Source organism: Oncorhynchus keta, chromosome 22 (assembly GCF_023373465.1).
Source record: "Oncorhynchus keta strain PuntledgeMale-10-30-2019 chromosome 22, Oket_V2, whole genome shotgun sequence".
Lineage (NCBI taxonomy): Eukaryota > Metazoa > Chordata > Actinopteri > Salmoniformes > Salmonidae > Oncorhynchus > Oncorhynchus keta.
Window position 1 is genome coordinate 27,036,087 of NC_068442.1, and position 19,333 is coordinate 27,055,419.

At 39.1% G+C, this 19,333-nt stretch overlaps 2 protein-coding genes across 2 annotated transcripts; both read right to left on the reverse strand.

Moving 5' to 3' along the window:
* Nucleotides 1-610: 610 nt before the first annotated feature.
* Nucleotides 611-16,415, reverse strand: LOC118401246 (aminopeptidase N-like). Its single transcript, XM_035798600.2, has 21 exons — nucleotides 15,237-16,415; nucleotides 15,073-15,114; nucleotides 13,618-13,760; nucleotides 11,980-12,122; nucleotides 11,576-11,702; nucleotides 10,748-10,902; nucleotides 8,887-9,000; nucleotides 8,620-8,763; nucleotides 8,415-8,480; nucleotides 8,186-8,251; nucleotides 7,899-8,047; nucleotides 7,213-7,292; nucleotides 6,803-6,936; nucleotides 4,245-4,300; nucleotides 3,903-4,050; nucleotides 3,694-3,782; nucleotides 3,494-3,604; nucleotides 3,068-3,235; nucleotides 2,831-2,971; nucleotides 2,193-2,274; nucleotides 611-1,997 (listed from the first exon to the last, which is right to left on the reverse strand). Exons 1-21 carry the CDS (start codon nucleotides 15,827-15,829, stop codon nucleotides 1,830-1,832), a joined length of 2,919 nt encoding a protein of 972 aa, XP_035654493.1. The 5' UTR covers nucleotides 15,830-16,415; the 3' UTR covers nucleotides 611-1,829.
* A 266-nt stretch (nucleotides 16,416-16,681) lies between these two features.
* LOC118401247 (uncharacterized) lies at nucleotides 16,682-19,321 on the reverse strand. The gene is made up of 2 exons (XM_035798602.2): nucleotides 19,173-19,321; nucleotides 16,682-18,775 (listed from the first exon to the last, which is right to left on the reverse strand). The coding sequence occupies exon 2, from the start codon at nucleotides 18,695-18,697 to the stop codon at nucleotides 17,564-17,566; it is 1,134 nt and encodes a 377-aa protein (XP_035654495.1). The 5' UTR covers nucleotides 18,698-18,775; nucleotides 19,173-19,321; the 3' UTR covers nucleotides 16,682-17,563.
* Nucleotides 19,322-19,333: the final 12 nt, after the last annotated feature.

Here is a 19,333-nt window from a genome sequence, read left to right on the forward strand (position 1 = left end):
GTGTGCCTTCTTAAAAGTTAATTTGTGGAATTTCTTTCCTTCTTAATGCGTTTGAGCCAATCAGTTGTGTTGTGACAAGGTAGGGGGGTATTCAGAAGATAGCCCTATTGGTATTATAGTTTTGATGTCTACACTATTATGTATAAAATAGTAAAAATAAAGAAAAACCCTTGAATGAGTAGGTGTTAACTTTTGACCAGTACTGTATATCAAACTTGTTTTGAAACTGCAACATTCTTTACACCCTATTGCAAAAATGTGTAGAATTGCACAAAATGTACTCTAAAACAATTCTCTCCACTGTCACGAGGAGGGCCAAGAAGGGGAAGATGTGGGTACGCAGACCCGCGAGCAACTGCGGGCCCTCATGAGTTCTGATTTTTTGTGGTCCCCACACCCATCACAGTTGCCCATCCCTGATCTACAGTCTAGTCAATTAACATAAATTATAGCTTTTTCTCTGTAGTGTATATCTTTTATGACACCCCATTTCAATGTCACCCCTATTTGACTGCCATTTCTATCTTGGGATGTTTGGGGAGATGAATAGAATTGCACAGTGTCCAACGTTGCTTGCGCAGCATATGCACACAGAAGAGGAAGTGAGGCGTTTCATTTTTAATGTTGTTTTTTATTCTGCATGTAATATAGACTCTACAAGACGCTGACAAATCTTGGTATTGCAGAGTACCTTTGATATAGGGGTGTAAAGCCTCTCTTTGGTAATCATCATACATGCTTTACCCCCTCTACTAATCGCTCTATTGAAAATGCATCATTGTCTGTAGAAGGGTAAAAATCACATGTATAAGGCTAACCTTGTAATAACTTTGTAATAAAGCTAATGGCAATGTATTTGATGGTGTTGTTGTTCCAATGATGTGTCATCCAAAATGTAAACCATCACTTGGGTAAGAGTGATCATGCAAGGATGGAGTTATAGCTTTGACTAGTAGAGTAGTAAACGTTGCCCGCTAATCAGAATATCTGCATGTGTAAATGTGTGAAGTAGCCACTTACTGTAGATCTAGGCTACAGTAGAATAAGTGAACTATTGTAGGTGATTTGAAATCATGCATACTCCAAAATAGATCAAAAACACAATAGCCCTTCTCAATCTAGTCCTTTTACCAATCTAACTTCAATCAATTAGTTACATTTAAAAAAATATATATTTGTTTAAATAAAATGTATGCACTCACTACTACTGTAAGTTGCTCTGGATAAGAGTGTCTGCTAAATGACTAATGTAAATAAAAATATGCTTTGACAATACATATTTTTACAAATACATAGTTAGACATTTTATTGCTATAGTTTTGTGTAGTTTGATAGTCGTTTAACAAAATAATTGTAGTTGTCAACCTGAGAAAGCGCTTTCTTTGGGTGTGACTGTCAGTGTAAACAATATTGTCTCAAACAAGAAATGGTGGAATGTTACTTGTTTAAATAAAATTGATTAGAATTTCTCCTCTTATTGAATTACAAGTGACAAAAACATTGAAATATACATTTAGTTTAGGATTATATTGCATGTTGATTGTATAAAACCTGTTTTCAGATCTAACTGGAATGAAATCAAGGAGGTATTTATTCGTTGGATTCTGTTGCAAAACATTATGCAACGGAAACCATTGCTGTTTCTAAAGGACAGATTCAGGTAGGTCCCTCCACGTTTGATTACGTTTGCTTCCATTTGCTTCTTAGAGTAAACAGTAAAATGTTTCTGTTGAAAATCTGACTAATTAATACACCCCAAGACTCAAGTCAAATACAGGGTGTGTTCAAAATCATGGCACTCTGGTCCATCTGTTTCTCATCCTATCAGCTCAGTTCAGCTGCTCTCGCCTTGACTCATTTTTAAACCACTCCAAAACAGTCTGCTTGTTTTCCTTCACCCATTTAATGTTGGCCTCAGTTCTCTCAGTGGCTTGCTCTAGGGCCCTGATTGCCAAATGCAGTTCTTCTACATCATGGTCGGTCAGGAACTGCCACAGCTGCACAATAACAATCAGGGAAAAGTTTGAATTAGGGCGGAAACCAGTAATTACTCAAAACTCAACTCCCACCAGCTGAACCTAGTCTCTCATCCCCAGACATTAAAAATCAATCACTGCATTCAAGGCAGAGGAGAGGTTTGTGACTCAGATAGCGTTGTGGGCCTTGCCTGTTACCAATAGGGAGACGCTCACCTCTTCAAGCTCAAAGTCAGTGGAAAATCTCTGCGTCACTCCATCAATCAGGTTGCCAAGTGACATGATCCCTTCTTCGTACCTGAGGAGGAGAGTGGAGGAGAGGGGTGAAATGAGCATATTTGCTCAGCAAGCAGTTTGATAGAAGTCAATTTAGATGACTGCCTGGCAACTCAGTGGCCTTGTGGTTAGTGTCCGCCATGAGATTGGAAGGTTGAGTTCAATCCCTGCCAGAGTCATACTGTAAAAATGGGACCTGATGCGTCTCTGCTTGGCACTCTGCGATAGACGAGCATCCTGTCCTGGGGGTGTACATTAAGCTGCCTCAAGCTACAGAAACAGGAAATGGGGTCCTGCCCACTTACTGGCAACTCCAAACAAATAAATTAGAGGTGATTTCCTCTGATTGGCTAAGGAGACCTTTGTACCTGACTTGTTTGACGGGTCTACACCTTTCTTATTGGTATATTGCTTGAGGTTTATTTAGGTGATTTTTATACTTTATGAAACACCATACAAAATAATTGCTAATAAGTTGTGGTTCCATTATTTCAGTTGGAAAGGAACTTGGTCCTCTGGATTGTTTGTCTTAACATTAGGTCTTGCTATATACAGTACTTAACAACAGAAAAACATACTCCAAGCTGATGTAGTTCCAGTTTGCGCGTACAAAATTCCAGGCTATTGCTTGTCCTGCCACATTCCTGGCTATGTAGCTGATGGTAGAAACGGCATCCATTTTTCTTATCTTGTCAGGGTTCAAAGTGTACTCAAGGTATCTGCAAGATGAGAAGGAAATGCCAAATAAATGGTCTTTGAACAGCAACTAAATTTTATATCCCGAAAAGGGTGGTACGGACGGAAATCGATCTAACCTGTTCAGGAGCCAGATCTTCCTTGTGCATGAGAGGGCATATCTTAGTTTGTCTTTCTCTGTGGCTGTGGTGGCATTCTCAAACTTGCCCCAAGCAAATTCCCATTCCTTCTCTCCCCCAGCAGCTATAGCTTGGCAGTAGATGGTGGCCTTCAGGTTAGGATGTATACTGTGGCAGTGAGGACAATCAAAGAGAGAAACAGAATCTGGTAATTACAGTTAAAAGGATCAATACACTCAATATATCCAAAATTGCATATAACATTTTGGTATTAGGTTATTGAATTAATCTCATGCATATTTCAGGTTGTGTGTTATGTTTTATGAATGATATGACCACCCCATTCAACTGTGAAATGCAGTAATAAGTACAGCAGGAACTAGCATGCATCTGGCCGTGTTGGCTTGATGAAACCTAATTCCATACCGATTGCTGGTTTTGTTTGTCATCCAGTTGTCAAAGAGCATTTTTGCCATTTCTTGGCACTCTGGAATGTCATTGCTGCATGCGACTGAAATGGCATTAATCTGGTTGTACCTGGGAATGAATAATGACATGTTAATAATATGCTTAAAGTGAGGATGTGTTCAGAGGGTTGCAATATCCAATGAAAATATGTTTCTCACTGTGCAGAATGCTTCTCTGGGACCATAGAAAACATGGTGAAATTTTCAAAATGTTGATAAAGTCCACCAACTTGCTTTCTTAAGTATGCCTGGAAATAACATAGGAAAAAATACTGTATTACACTCATATGTCATTTACATTTGTAGGAATAGAGTTTGCTATGATAAAAGGGCACTTTTATGTACAGTATCTTGATTTGATGACTGACCTGCATTGGACCATAGACCTCGGAGCGATCAAACATGAGAATGAAATAGTCCAGGTTTCTCAGTGCTGATTCCCATGGTATGTACTCTGTGTCATTCCAGAGGTACTTGGTAGTTCTCAAAGCCAGTGTCACATTGATATGTTTGGCCCTTGATAAATAAATAAAATACATAATATAAGAAGACTGTAGCCATCCAAAGAGGATATTAATGACACCAAGAAAGTATGATTTCCGTAAGGTCTCAAGCCATGAAAATTCAATCATTGTGATGTGTAACATTTTTTTATCAGAGTATACATTTTGAAGGAAGTCCATGAATGTATCAGTCTTAGATGAGATTACCTTGCCAAGTTGAATGCATCATCAATAAGCTGTCCCCGGTTGATGATTGGAATTTCCTGAGAATAAATCAAATGAGTTCTAATTATTAAAGTCCTACTCCAGTCTCTTTTTCATCTCATTGAACACCTGATTTACTTAACAAAAGGCACATCTCAATAGGTGGTCCAGGTACGACATGGCAAAAGAGGGGCCTTTCCTTTTCCCCCCTCTAGTACTCCTCTATTGTTCCCGTAAGGAAGAGGGGCCTTTCCTTTTCCCCCTCTAGTACTCCTCTATTGTTCCTGTAAGGAAGAGGGGCCTTTCCTTTTCCCCCTCTAATACTCCTCTATTGTTCCCATAAGGAAGAGGGGCCTTTCCTTTTCCCCCTCTAGTACTCCTCTATTGTTCCCGTAAGGAAGAGGGAGGCCGATGACGTCACATCAGACCATCATGTCCTACTCCTTGAAGTTTACAGATGTGTTTAAAAAATATTACTTTACTCAAAACATATATTTTGTTGTGCGTGCACTGTATATTACTGTATTTATACTTGTTATATTGTTTTTCAACCAGAAAAATTCAAAGCTGGAGAGCGTCTTTAAAGCAAACTGCACAAGTGAGCTAGCATATTGTCTTATTTGACTTTTTAAGTGTCATGCTCCATGGTCTGTGATCTGTGGTGAGGGGTTCGAATTATCTGATGCATGCCAGGTGTCTAGCATTCTTTATTGTACTCACCACTGTCCCTCCTACCCAAGCAAACAGAGGTAAATGACTATTGCCATGTAGCACTCACTTCTGTCTTCATGAAGTGCTTTGAGAGGCTGGTCAGGGACCACGTCAGCTTGACCTTACCTGACACCCTAGACCCATAACACTTTGCATACCGACCCAACAGATCCAGGGATGACGCAATCGCCATTGCTCTGCACACTGCCCTATCCCACCAGGACAAGAGGATTACCTATGTGAGAATGCTGTTCATTGACTACAGCTCAGCTTTCAACAACATATTCCCCTCCAAACTCGTCACTTAGCTCAAGGCGCTAGGTATGAACACCTCCCTCTGCAACTGAATGCTGGACTTCCTGACAGGCCATCCCCAGGTGTTGAGGGTAGGCAACAACACCTCCGCCACACTGACTCTTAACACAAGAGTCCCCCGGGGGTTGCTCAGCCCTCTCCTGTACTCCCTGTACACCCATGACTGCGTGGCCGCGCTCCAACACCATCATTAAGTTTGCAGACGACACGACAGTGGTGGGCCTGATCGGCAGATAGAACAATCGGCAGTTTTATAATGCTACTCTACACATTTTGTCATGAGGCTGAGATAAAATGTTGCAGTTTTAAAGCCATGGGGTGAAGTAATTGTCCAGTGGTGAAAACTAAAAAAAATGCTTGCCATTGCCTCAGAGGATGATGTCACCCTCCTGAGGAGGATGAGCTGGCTAATCAGTGGTCTACTTGCATTAATATTTTTTAGGACTGGTATTGCACCATTCTGTTGTTGGGGTACACCCACACCATTCCAACACAGAAAATCTGCATTTTAACATAGTTAATAATGATTTCTTGGAAGGAAAACAATCACTCATATTGTAATTAATTATAGGTCATATTTCATAGAAATCTGGAAACACTGGGCAGCTACTTTAAAGCTAATTTCCTGCAATTCTACACATTTTGCCATTGCTTATGACGTATTCAAATGCTACAAAAAAACTGATTGGGGGGGGGGGAAGAATCGACCTGTTCTGAATATTGTGGGGAGATCCCCCCCCCCCATTCCCGTGGCAATTTTGCCTATGAAATACAGTCATACTTAACATAGCACAATCATTATCTATACTGCAGAACCTATTATGTATACAGGGCCGGTTCTAGCCTTTTAGGGGCCCTAAGCGAGATTTGGTTTCCCCCCCATTCAGCTTTGAAGCAGATTTCCTGCAATTCTACACATTTTGCCATGATTATGCCATGTTAATTATATCTGAGTGAGGGTGACTAACAAAATAAATTGAGGCCCCCTGGAGGTCAGGGCCCCTGGGCACGTGCCCTGCGTGACCGGTCAATATTCGCCCATGATTACTTCTAGTTCAGATAGTTGATTAGACTAATTTACCAATTAAAAAATGGTTACCCGACATGGCTAATTCAGTGATTGTCAGCGACTGACATATAGCTAGAGAAAAATTGCTGTTGCACAATCTACTATTCAAAAGTAAATTGATACCCCAACTGAGGAGGCTGTACTGCCATTTTGAGGGAGCTAGCACACAAGGCATTTTCCTGTACCTTTTAAACCTTCTGTAAACTTAACATGACAAGTACATTTGATTTGAAGAATGTACTCACAAAAACCTTGACCAGCACATTCTCTCCAAATATTTCTTACCATAACAAAACATTACCTAGTCTTCTTCGAATATGCTACATTGTTTATTTTGGATCAACAGGCTGCTTTGATAAAGCACAGGCACAGTTTTCTAGGCACTTGCCATATGTAATGTGCTCTGTTTCGTGTCTGACTTGGACTGTATGGACAACACTGTTCCACACAAATGAGGAAGACTTACGTGAATATTAATTTCCAGCTGAGAGAGCAGTCTATCCCAATTCACTGGATCATAGTTGACTCTGAAATATCCCATACAGTTTATGTTGGCAAGCACCCACTTGCCATCTTCAGACAGGAAATCTGGCATCAGCACTGTTTAGCAAATTCAGAACATGAGAGTTACAATGTGCCTTAATTAGGTTTTTATTGACAGAACTAATGACTAGCACCATTTCATTAGTTGGGTTTGCTATTGTCATACATTATACAGTATATTTGCCATGTTCAGTCTATCTATAATGGAGAATCTGTACATAATATAGCTCATCAGATCATCTCTCTCAATTAGCCTGGGGACGAGGTTACTCAAGGTGATACTAAGACAAATATTAACAATTGTACATGTATATTCAATTAAATACTCCTTACCTTGACCTTTTTTATCCAGTGTAGCTATTTTTATTGGTTCACCTTCCTTCATCACTCTGATTGGAACATGCCATTCAAAACTAATGAAAGAGAACAAGTTTTAAAAATATATATGGGCATAATATTATGATCTACAGCTATATTCACATATGCTAATAAAATACTTAATTGTTGGCCTAATTCATTACAATGTAATCCAATTAAAACTGGAATAATATACTATAGCAACACTTAATTTGAAATGATAACTGTTATTGTCATAAACATGTCATAACTGAATGTCAAGGCAGTGCCATTTTGTATGTATTGGAAATGGTTATGACATATGTTACAACTAACAATTTTAGCAACAATGTTTAGGTGAGTAAGCAACATAAGCGGTTATGTCAACATATGTCATCACTGTTTCTGATGTATGAAAAATGACATCCTATGACATTCATTATGTCATATTCATGATAATAGTATGATGCTGTTATGGTTTATATTTCAATTAAAGTGTTACTCTAAAACTGTTGAGTGGAAATGTCTGTCAGAGTACTATAACAACAATCCATTACTATAGCAACAATCCAAAGTCAGCCATATGGGCATCTAATTCTACATGGAGGGGACAATCAGTGGTTCAGGAAAGCTGTTATATTTGTTTTCTCACTCTGTGATGTTAAACAAAGTGCAGGACTTACTCGTAGTCAGATGTTTGATTTTGGAGGAAATGTTGTTGAGAAACTGCCCCATTGGTGGTGTTGATGGTGATGACTGGGTAACCCATTTGCTTTGTCCAAGTGTCCATGACTTCAGCAACTTTAATGTGGCTGCTGTCCTCGTCCACCGCCTACAACGTTTTTGTCATTAGCATTTTATTCAGTGTATTCATGCCCCTAAAGCATTCTATAAGTTTTACATGCTTGAAAGAACATAATAACATATACTATTTTTGTGTTGATATGCCTTCGCAAAACTCAGCTTTTACCTCTTGTAAATATTCCCACAGGTCTTTGTGTACAGTATTACTGTACTGGAAAGCCTGAAGATATTTCTGAAACATTTTGAAACAATAGTATTTACACACACTTACACAAAAAGTTCCCATTAGTTTTGATACATCCATGTGGAAAATTGCAAATATACAACATAGATGTTCCACACACTGACAATAAGCCATCCTACACATTAACGGACAAAGTCGTATGTGTGCGTACTCTCAGGCCATTCAGAAAGACCCTCTCGTCCAGATAATCTGCCAGCATTCTCAGCACAGCTGCCCCCTGAAGAGTGAAGATATGTTAATATTCATGCATTACATTAACTCATTCTATCACTATATAGAAAATTCCTGTACAATGTTAAAAATAAACATTTTTGATATCATCTCTCTTCCCCCATGGGGCTCTGTGACAACCAGACCTTGCTGTAGGTGATGGAATCAAAAAGCTGAGTGATGTCACTAGATGTTTGAACATCATCCTCTTTAGAGCTTAGAGGATGGGAGGAGGCCAAAGAATCCACTTGAAATACAGTCTGGATGTCATTTAGAACAATCAGATCTTTCTGGAAAAAACAAAACAATCAGAGACCAAATGAAAAGAAGACTATTAGAAGTATTACAATTTGCGATCTGATGCAACAGATGCAGAAAAAAATATAGTTATTAATAAGTTATTAGGGACATACTATGTTCCATGTTGGCTCAATATGATCCACTCCCATATAGGATATATATGTTGCAAATCCCTCATTCAGCCACAGGTCATTCCACCATTTCATTGTCACCAGGTTTCCAAACCACTGAAAGCAACACATTTAGGTGCTGTTACAGTGAATGCCACAACAATGCAAGATCATGTTTTTAATTAATTGTAGTTCACTTTACATTAATACATACACTACCGGTCAAAGGTTTTAGAACACCTACTCATTCAAGTGTTTTTCTATATTTTGACTTTTTCTACATTGTAGAATAATAGTGAAGACATCAAAATTATGGAATCATGTAGTATTTTAGATTTTACATTCTTCAAAGAAGCCACGCGTTTGCCTTGATGACAGCTTTGCACAAGCTTGGCATTCTCTCAACCAGCTTTACCTGGAATTCTTTTCCAACAGTCTTTTCCTTCACTCCGCAGTCCGACTCATACCAAACCATCTCAATTTGGTTGAGGTCGAGGGATTGTGGAGGCCAAGTCATCTGATCGTGCTTCTACACCTGCATTGCTTGCTGTGTGGGGTTTTAGGATGGGTTTCTGTATAGCATTTTGTGAAATCGGCTGATTTAAAAGAGGGCTTTATAAATACTATTGATTTGATTGATTGATTGATTGATGCAGCACTCCATCACTCTCCTTCTTGGTAAAATAGCCCTTACACAGCCTGGAGGTGTGTTGGGTCATGGTCCTGTTGAAAAACAAATTATACTAAATCCAAATCAGATGAGATGGTTTATCGCTGCAGAATTCTGTGGTAGCCATACTGGTTAAGTGTGGCTTGAATTCTAAATCAATCTCAGACAGCATCACCAGCAAAGCACCCCCACACCATAACACCTCCTCCTCCATGCTTTACGGTGGGAAATATACATGCAGAGATCATCCATTCACCCACATCACTTCTCACAAAGACACGGCGGTTGGAAGAAAAATTCTCAAATTTGGACTCATCAGATCAAATGACAGATTTCCACCGGTCTAATGTCCATCGCTCGTGTTTCATGGCCCAAGCAAGTTTCTTCTTCTTATTGGTGTCCTTAAGAAGTGGTTTCTTTGCAGCAATTCGACCATGAAGGTCTGATTCACACAGTCTCCTCTTGAACAGTTGATGTTGAGATGTGTCTTTTACTTGAACTCTGAAGCATTTATTTAGGCTGCAATTTCTGAGGCTGGTATAAGTCTAATGAACTTATCCTGTGCAGCAGAGGGACCTCTGGGTCTTCCATTCCTGTGGCGGTCCTCATGAGAGCTAGTTTCATCATAGCGCTTGAAGGTTTTTGAGACTGCACTTGAAGACATTTTCCGTATTGACTGACCTTCATGTCTTAAAGTAATGATGGACTGTCGTTTCTCTTTGCTTATTTGAGCTGTTCTTGCCATTATATGGACTTGGTCTTTTACCAAATAGGGCTATCTTATGTATACCCCCCTACCTTGTCACAACACAACTGATTGGCTGAAACGCATGAAGAAGGAAAGAAATTCCACAAATTAACTTTTTAGAAGGCACACCTGTTAATTGAAATGCATTGCAGGTGACTACCTCATGAAGCTGGTTGAAAGAATGCCAAAAGTGTGCAAAGCTGTCGTCAAGGAAAGGGTGGCTACTTTGAAGAATCTCAAATATAAAATATATTTAGATTTGTTTCACACTTTTTTAGTTACGACATGATTTCATGTGTTATTTCATAGTGTTGATGTATTCACTATTATTACACAATGTTGAAAATAGTCAAAATAAAGTAAAACCCTTGAATGAGTAGGTGTTCTAAAACTTTTGACCGGTAGCGTATATTACATTTAGAAATAGTATTTTTGAGTTTTCATACCTGATGGGCAAGCTCATGTGCAATAACTGTGGCAATCCACTCTTTGTTTGATGTGGAGGACACCCCTTCCTCATATAGCAGAGCTGTCTCACGATATGTTACCAAGCCCCAATTCTCCATGGCACCTGCACTGAAGTCTGGTAGAGCAATTTGATCTAAAGTAGACATAAAATAGGCAGCGATGGAAAAAGTACCCTATCGTCATCATTGAATAAAAGTTAAGATAACTTAATAGAACATGACTCAAGTAGAGGTTGAAAGTCACCCAGTAAAATTCTACCTGATTAAAAGTCTAAAAGTATTTGATTTTAAATATACTTAAATATCAAAAATGTCATTAAAAATATACTTAATTTCAAAAGTTTAAAAAATCCCTTTTATTAAGCAAATCAGACAGCACCATTTGATTTTTTCTATTTATTTACAGATAGACAAGGGAACATTTCAACACTCAGATATAATTTACAAACAAAGCATGTGTGCTACGAGTCTGCCAGATCAGAGGCAATAGGGTTGACCAGGGTCGTTCTCTTGATAAGTGAGTGAACTGGACAATTTTCCTGTCTGGCTAAGCACTCAAAATGTAAAAGTAGTACTTTAAAGTATTTTTACTTAAGTACTTTACACCACTGAAAATAGGTTATTTTAATTGAATTTCACAACATTATCATTATTCTTCTTAGATTGTTTTAGACAGGTTATGTATGGAGTAAAGAATGAAATTGATTAGATGCATTTTATGACAATTCATCTTTGTTGAACACTTGCAATGTTATGATTTACCCATGCTTATTTTACATTGTTATGATGCAATCATGCCATACATACCTAGCTTGCTCAAAGGATAATTCATTTTGAATACTCCAGGACTCTCATAGAACGCCAGTATATTTCCAGTGATACTTGCAGCATACTTTGCCTGTCCAGCTTTTATGGCCTCCGGTCGAGCATATGTCTTCAACAAACCGAACAGAAAATAAAAATGTGAGTTTTAGTATCATATCAATATGATTTGGTGAGTAAAAACATCTTTAACATGAAAATTAGCAGTGTAGTCTAAACTGAATACATTTAAATAGTATAGCGGTTTGGATGGAATCTAGAGAGAATTTGTCATTTACAACAGTATTAACTTTCTTTGATATTGCTAGTGAAATACAAACCTTTTCACAAGTAATTTTGTTGATATAATGCACTACTGCAGTTATGATTCAACAACTATAGCTACATACCTTAATGTCAACTCTTTCATGTGTAGATCCTATGGAATCGAAATCAGACACTGTGAAAGCTAAGAGGTAAGTTGACATTTTCTTAGTCGTTTGAAAGCGAGTGACTTCCCAGGTCTCTCCATCGATATCCTCAAGGGTTGTATCTAAAAGGGATCAAAAAGACTCACTGATTACTTCAAGACTTTGATAGTATGAAAGGAAATAGTTTTGTTTTGACACTCGTCATAGAATAGTATCTACAGTAAATACTCAATATAAGCAAAAGAAAAGGCACAGTATATGCATGCATTAGCCTCATAATCTCTGAATTATTGTTTACAAAAAGTAATGCATTTAAAATTATGGATTTAATGAGAAGTCATAAACGTATGTCTACATGTTTTAATATACAGTTTTGCATATTGTTTTCCTGACGGACTAATTCCAGAAGTATTGGGAAAGTGAATTTGATGTTGTTGTTTTGGCTCTGTACTCCAGCACTTTGGATTTGAAGTGATACAATGACTATGAGATTAAAGTGCAGACTGTCAGCTTTAATTTGAGAGCATTTTCTTCCATCAGGAGAACCGTTTAGAAATTACAGCACTTTTTGTACATTGTCCTCCCCTTTTTAGGGGACCAAAAGTACACAAATTCACTTGTGTATTAAAGCAGTCAAAGTTCAGTATTGAGTCCTATATTCATAGCACGCAATGACTACACCAAGCTTGAGACTCTACAAATGTGATGGATACATTTGCTGTTTGTTATGGTTGTGTTTCAGATTACTTTGTGCCCAATAGAAATGAATGGTAAATAATGTATTGTGTAATTTAGGAGTGTCATTTACATTTCAGTGTCATTTACACTTTTATTGTACAAACTAATATATTTCTAAACACTTCTACATTAATGTGGATGCTACCTGAATGAATTGTGAATAATGATGAGTGAGAAAGTTAGATGCACAAATATCATACCCCCAAGACATGATAACCTCTAGCATTTTTTGGGGGGCGGGGGGGTATGATATTTGTGCGTCTGTAACGATCTCACTCATTATTATTCACGATTCATTCAGGATTATCCGTAAAGATGGTAGCATCCACATTAATGTAGAAGTGTTTAGAAAGATATTATATTCTTATTTACAATAAAAGTGACTCCAAAATGACACAATACATTATGTACCAGTAATTACGTGCTATGAAAATGGGACCAAATACTTCACTTTTTACTACATAAGTGAATCCGTCCCAATACTTTTGGTCGCCTAAAATGTGGGGACTACGTACAAAAAGTGCTGTAATTTCAGAAAATACCCTCAAATGAAAGCTGACAATCTGCACTTTAACCTCATAGTAATTTTATCATTTACTGTATCATTACAGAGCCAAAACAACAAAATTGGCACTGTCCCAATACTTCTGGAGCTCACTGTACCTGCAGGAATTGTCCAACAGTAAAGTGGCCTCGAAAATCCTATGGGATATCCCGCAGGACTTCTTATTCCTGCAGGATATATACTGTATTATGCAGGATTTTCCCTGCAGGATTCCTTTATAACCTTTTTGTAAGGGTACATAAGAATGTGAGGCGCATTTTAGAAGGTGGCTTAACATTCCCTAGTATGACAATAGTATGAAATGTGCTTCTCACCTATGATTTTCCCATTTGCTAGTGCTGTTGTGCCAGGCCTATGGATAAGAGAGACTCTAAATGTAGCCTTCATGGCTGGCTCATCGAAACAAGGAAATACTTTCCTGGCGTCGGTTGGTTGCATTTGGCTAGTAGCGATGAATCTGTGTGGAAAGTATTTGTTGAAAAATAGGATAAATATTACAACTGGAATTGAATAACAGTGAATCAACAGCAATACAACAGCAATACAACACAGACAATAGTTACTTGTTAGTTCATTTTGATTCAATTAGCTTCTTTCAGTATTTCAAATGATCCATGCTTCCAATGTCTATGCAGCTGCAGTATGAACTGTGATGGACATTTATTGCAATACAGGACTGTAATTGTAAAACCACTGAGGAAGTAACAATTTGTCTCAAATGAGTGTCCTAATCTTTTCAAGGAATGAGAAGCAAAGCTGTTGCTGAAGTGAACAGAGGAAAAATATGCAACATTCTCCCAGGGGGTCTTTTTTATAATAAACACTTTTAAAGTTGAACATATAAATATGAGCCAGGACTGAACAACTGCTGGGTGATTTGATATGACAAGAAATAAAGAAATATAGTCCCATTTGTAGGGACATGTTGTATACATCTGTACACATGTCCGCTGAAGAAGCCACTTTGGGGTCTTTTTTTAAGAAAGTGGAATTCCATCTGTAAGCAAATCATGTTTTTTGTAGGGAAAGAGTGCAATAGAATACAAACCATGAGGAACTTTGTATTTGATCTCTGTTCAAGCACAGTGGTCTGTAAACTAGCAGGTCACTGATTTATAGCACGGAAACGATCACATATTAATATGCGTCAAGGTGTAATGACGAGGTGGTTTCAGGTTGTTTTCACTACTACTACTAATTCATTTCAAGGAAGCACTGCATATTAAAGGAATAAGATACTGCCTGACCTAACCTGTGAGGACTTATGAAAGAGTCACATTATCTTTCCTGCCAGACTCCTAAATGTAACCATATAACAGCCTCTAACAAGAGGTCTGACCTAATGACATGGTAGGTAGAGCAATGTGTCTGCCTTGTAATTGCAAGGTCTCTGGTTCAAGCCATGCTCTGGCTGTCCTCCTCAATTACTACATTGGTGGCAGAGGGGCAAATTATCCCATTGTATGTCAGGCCTTCGTTGGATGTGCCTCCATTTCAGTTGAGGCATACAGAGTGTTGTGTCTCATGATGATACAGGGGAAGTACGTATCCTCCCTGTCAAGAAGTTTCAACTTTAAGGTTCAGGAGTGTGCTTACCTTATTATCAAAAGGTCACTACACTATCACTTGTAAATTGGCAACGTAATCAGGCCTTTATCAGACAGAGAAAGCTCTAACCAACTGGAGCACTGTTTAGGGTGGTGGTTCGTGATCAATCCAGTTATGTAATGCAATTGATGATGCAAACATCAGACTTGTACAAGTCTTACCTTTCATCAAGTTCGACGATGATCGTTTCATTCCCAAACCACCTGTAAATGGGTTTTAATACAAGTCAAATCTCATTTCCATCTCACAGCATTCCTTTCATATAATTTTGACAACAAATCTTTGATATTTTTAGTGTCTCAGCAGTTATCAAAGAAAACCTTACCTTTCAGTGTCATCCTCTGTGCTCTGCCCTTTTTTGTATGAACTCATGTAAAAACCAGCCAGATCATCAAGGAGTTCCCCCTCAAATGCAGTAAAGAGACTGTAGTTCCCATCTTTGACTAAAACACTGTCTAGTCCAATCTCTAAGAAGTTGCTTTCATTACTATACAGTATGGTGTTATTAACTTTGATGATCTTTCCCTTGTCAAGATCTGTCACCTTTACAGCAGTCACATTCTGTTCTTTACTGTGAAGGACGATAGTTTTGGTGTTCTCCACACATCTAAAAAACACAGTGGAGTTTCCAGTGAAGACGAGAGATTGATTGGTAGTGTTGTTCATCACGATGTAGAGGTGAGGCTGTAGTACGATGTCATAGCTCTCTGGAATCAGGTTTCCAGGGAGTCTCATGTTGGGTGGTGGTCCAGTTGGATACGGAGTAGTGGAATTAGGTGTTGGTGGTGCTGTAGGTTGTGTCTTGATTCTTTCATTCTCATACACAATAATCATTGTAATTATTCCACCAATAGATGAGACAGTCAACACCATTATGGCTATGGCCAGGAACTTTGAGATATACACCCCTGTGGCCATGTCCAGTCCTTCTGGAAGAGCCTCCCGCCTCCTGTTGTGTTGGTAAAGCTTGGAACTCGGAACTGAACTTGAAGCTGAACTGAGCTGCCTTTAATTGGCTCTACTTCTCTATCCGACCTCCCATAAACATGCAGACCGCTATGGGGATTATCTAACCAGTTATTGCTCAGAGATTTAGCATGAACTTGCCTTTTTCAGTAATACTCTTTGCTTGCAGAGGTCGATATTCATTCAAATGAAATCAGTCAGATTGTTCTCCCACACATCTGGCATTGGTTATCCTCTCATACCATCAACCCTGGGTTAGGTGAACCTCAAACGGGAATGCTTTGAAACCCAAACATCACACGCCTCTCAATAAGTGTAGGGCACAAAAAGTGATACATACTTTATATCGCGTGAGCTCCTCTCAAAATAAAAAATGTCCTTTAAAAGCAAGAGAAAAAGCATGTTGGCCCTCTGGTGTCTATGTTGATCCTCGCGGTTCTAAGTAATGATAGAACCAGCTGTGTGGGACAGCAGCAGGAGCTGCAGCCCTCTGAGTCCTCAAGAGTTCTTTACCCGTTTCCAATACAACCTCTGAGTGCACTGACAGGTCTGTGTCCCACCAGCACTGGATTATAATGCATTCAGGGGAAATTAGGAGCATGTGTTTGTGTGAGGAGGGTGTGTTCTAGGGGAGGGGATTTAGGACATAATTATTTGGAATGCCCCCCTTCACCACACATTCTTTACCTCAAAAAGAAAAATAATGAAAATGGAAGTAAAGGAACGTTCTAGGATATTGGATCTGCGACAAGTGATTTTCCCCCCAACACCACATAACATAAATAGAGCAGCAAAAACTTTACATGGGTCCTTTAATGGATCCGGTGTATTGTAAAATCACAGCAAATGAGTTTTAGATCAACAAAACAATGACAAAAAAGGAAATGTCAGGATACAATTCAATGATTTGTTGGAATGTCATTATCTAATACCCTCCATAAATAGGCCTAACTACATTACTGGTTACAAACTAATTAATGAGAGCGCAGATGATGTTTTACCAGTTCAGTTGCAAATTACACCTATTGAGAGAAATCTTCATGGTCAAACAAAAACATTAAGGATAAGGACCTCATGGTTAAGCGAGGCACTGCAGCATCACTAATTCTATTCTTGAAGTAATACATATGCGTTTGTTTACCCTACAAACAAGTGACCCCCCAAAAATACTTGACAACATGTCAAGTAAACCTGTTATTTCACACAAAGGCAATTTTCCATTGAGTGGAATAAGTTGAAATTCTGAACATTCAATGTATATTTATTACAATTACTTTGACAGAGAACTATTGTTTCAATATCACACACAAGGAATCAATGCAAATGTTTATCGTGGAAGATCTAAAGGCTCATTATATTCCTTCACTCAAGAACAGCATATGAAATATGAAATCTGTATATACAGTATGTGTATTGTTTTTAGAGAAATATTGGACCAATTAAACATTATGATTGATTCAGCTTCTTCAGTAAACTAAGAAATAAGTTAAGAAAAACATTTAACAATGTCTGATGGATGGTAAAATCAAATACACAATCCTTTTGTGCAATTGAATGGTGAAGGAATAAGCTAAAACGTTCCAGCCACCATTGGAATGGACCCTGATTAGCCTAACTACGCTGCATTCCTGATAAGCTGTACTGAATTCCAACAGCTTATGATTCTGTCTTGTAACAGCATTTTGTTTACCAGAGCCAACTGTCCAGGTGTTGGAGACAATAACAGGACTGCTGGAGGATAGATGACAGCTCTCTGTAACTCTGCTCTCTCCAACCAGGAAGCAGTCGCTCATTGTTAAGGGCCTGTAGCCTGGGGGTCCCCTCTCTTAGAACCTGGTACAGACAGGGCCATCTGCTCTGTATCCTAAGCCTGGTTCGACGGTCTAAAGTAATGCCGCGGACAATCTTTTTGGCCCTTAGCTCCCGTAATGCTGGCAGATTAAGACTGGAGAAGACCAGACCACGACTAGGCGATACATCCAGGAACTCTAGAGACATGGACTCCAGCGTGTAAGATATGCCAAGGTTTCGGAGTGGCACCAGGATATGCAATGTCAAGGACTTAAGGTTGGGCAGTGATTTGGTCAGGGTCTGCAAAGTGCTTGGGCTTACTCCTTTGAAGACCCAAAAGTACTTGAGTTCAAGGACACGGAGGTGCTGGAAATGAGTAAGGAGTGACACTGATGTCTCAGACCAGTCAAAGTGCAGGCGCATCTTGGTGATCCGAGGGCAGCTGTGGGAAAGTTTTCCCAGTAGCACCTGAAAGTTAGTGACCTGGTCCATCTTGATCTTGGTAATGCTGTCGTGGTGGGAATTGGAACCAACCCGCAGGTCCAGTGGTTCCAGTAGTGTGAATGTCCAGTTCAGGTCCAGATGACTGAGATCCCTGCAGTGGACATTTTCCAGCAGGTCGGAGAGAAGCTCCCCCCATTTGTTGCACTGGTCCCCCAGATCAAAGCTGGCTTTTAGGGTGAGCAGGCTTGCCCCACGGGATATAAGGTGGTGGGTGTAGTGCTGAACCCATGCTTTCCAACGCTCAAACTCTCGGTTGGACACCAGCAGTCCTTCCTGTCCAAGGTGGATCACCCCACGGCGAGAAAAGTCTGCCACTCTCCAAAGCTTCCCTGATCGCACAAGGCAACTCCAACTGGAGCATACAAGTGCAGAATTGCACTTGTCAACTTCACTCAGGAAGGAAAGCACATGGAGCTGGCATTCCACCGGCAGAAGATTGAAAGGAAATAAGTCATCCCCTGCTTTTGCCATTCTTCTTCTACTGACAGGGACAAGAAGCTTCTTCCTTGGGGACATGGTGTTCATTGGTGGAGGACAAAATCCCCACCAGGATAAGTCTGATTTAATTATGCCATATACATTCTGGTCCAGTTCTTCCCAAGTCTGAGAAAGATAATCAAGTGTTTGTCAGTAATCATCTAACGTTATAGTATAATATATAAATTATATTCTTAACCAAACAATTTAACCAATGCATACATGTCTGGTTACTGGTATCATATGTTATATTAATTGCATACCACGCATATTCCACAGAATGTGTAACGATACATAGCGTTTGCTAAATATTTGCTGGCTAGGTAGCTAACCCGTAGCAAGAGTGCTTGTAGACAGACAGACAAATGACACCAACATCGTAAATGTTGAGCTTGTCATCGATGTGGCAACGAAATAATGGAACAAATATGTTTCGTTTTTCAATCTGCTCTAAATCTAAAGTTAAATACCAACTGGTGTGTTGTGCTAGCGAGCGTTATAGTTAGTTATACATTTCACGTACCTTGTAATGATTGTATGCAACAAAAGGAAGAGAAGTAGCTATTTGCTAGCAACCGTGGTCGTTTTTTCTTGTCGATAATTATGTTTAATTACATAGGTTACGGAGAATAAATGTCTATAAGAACAATTTATGTAAAGAAAGTATTGGTTAGCCAGCTAGCT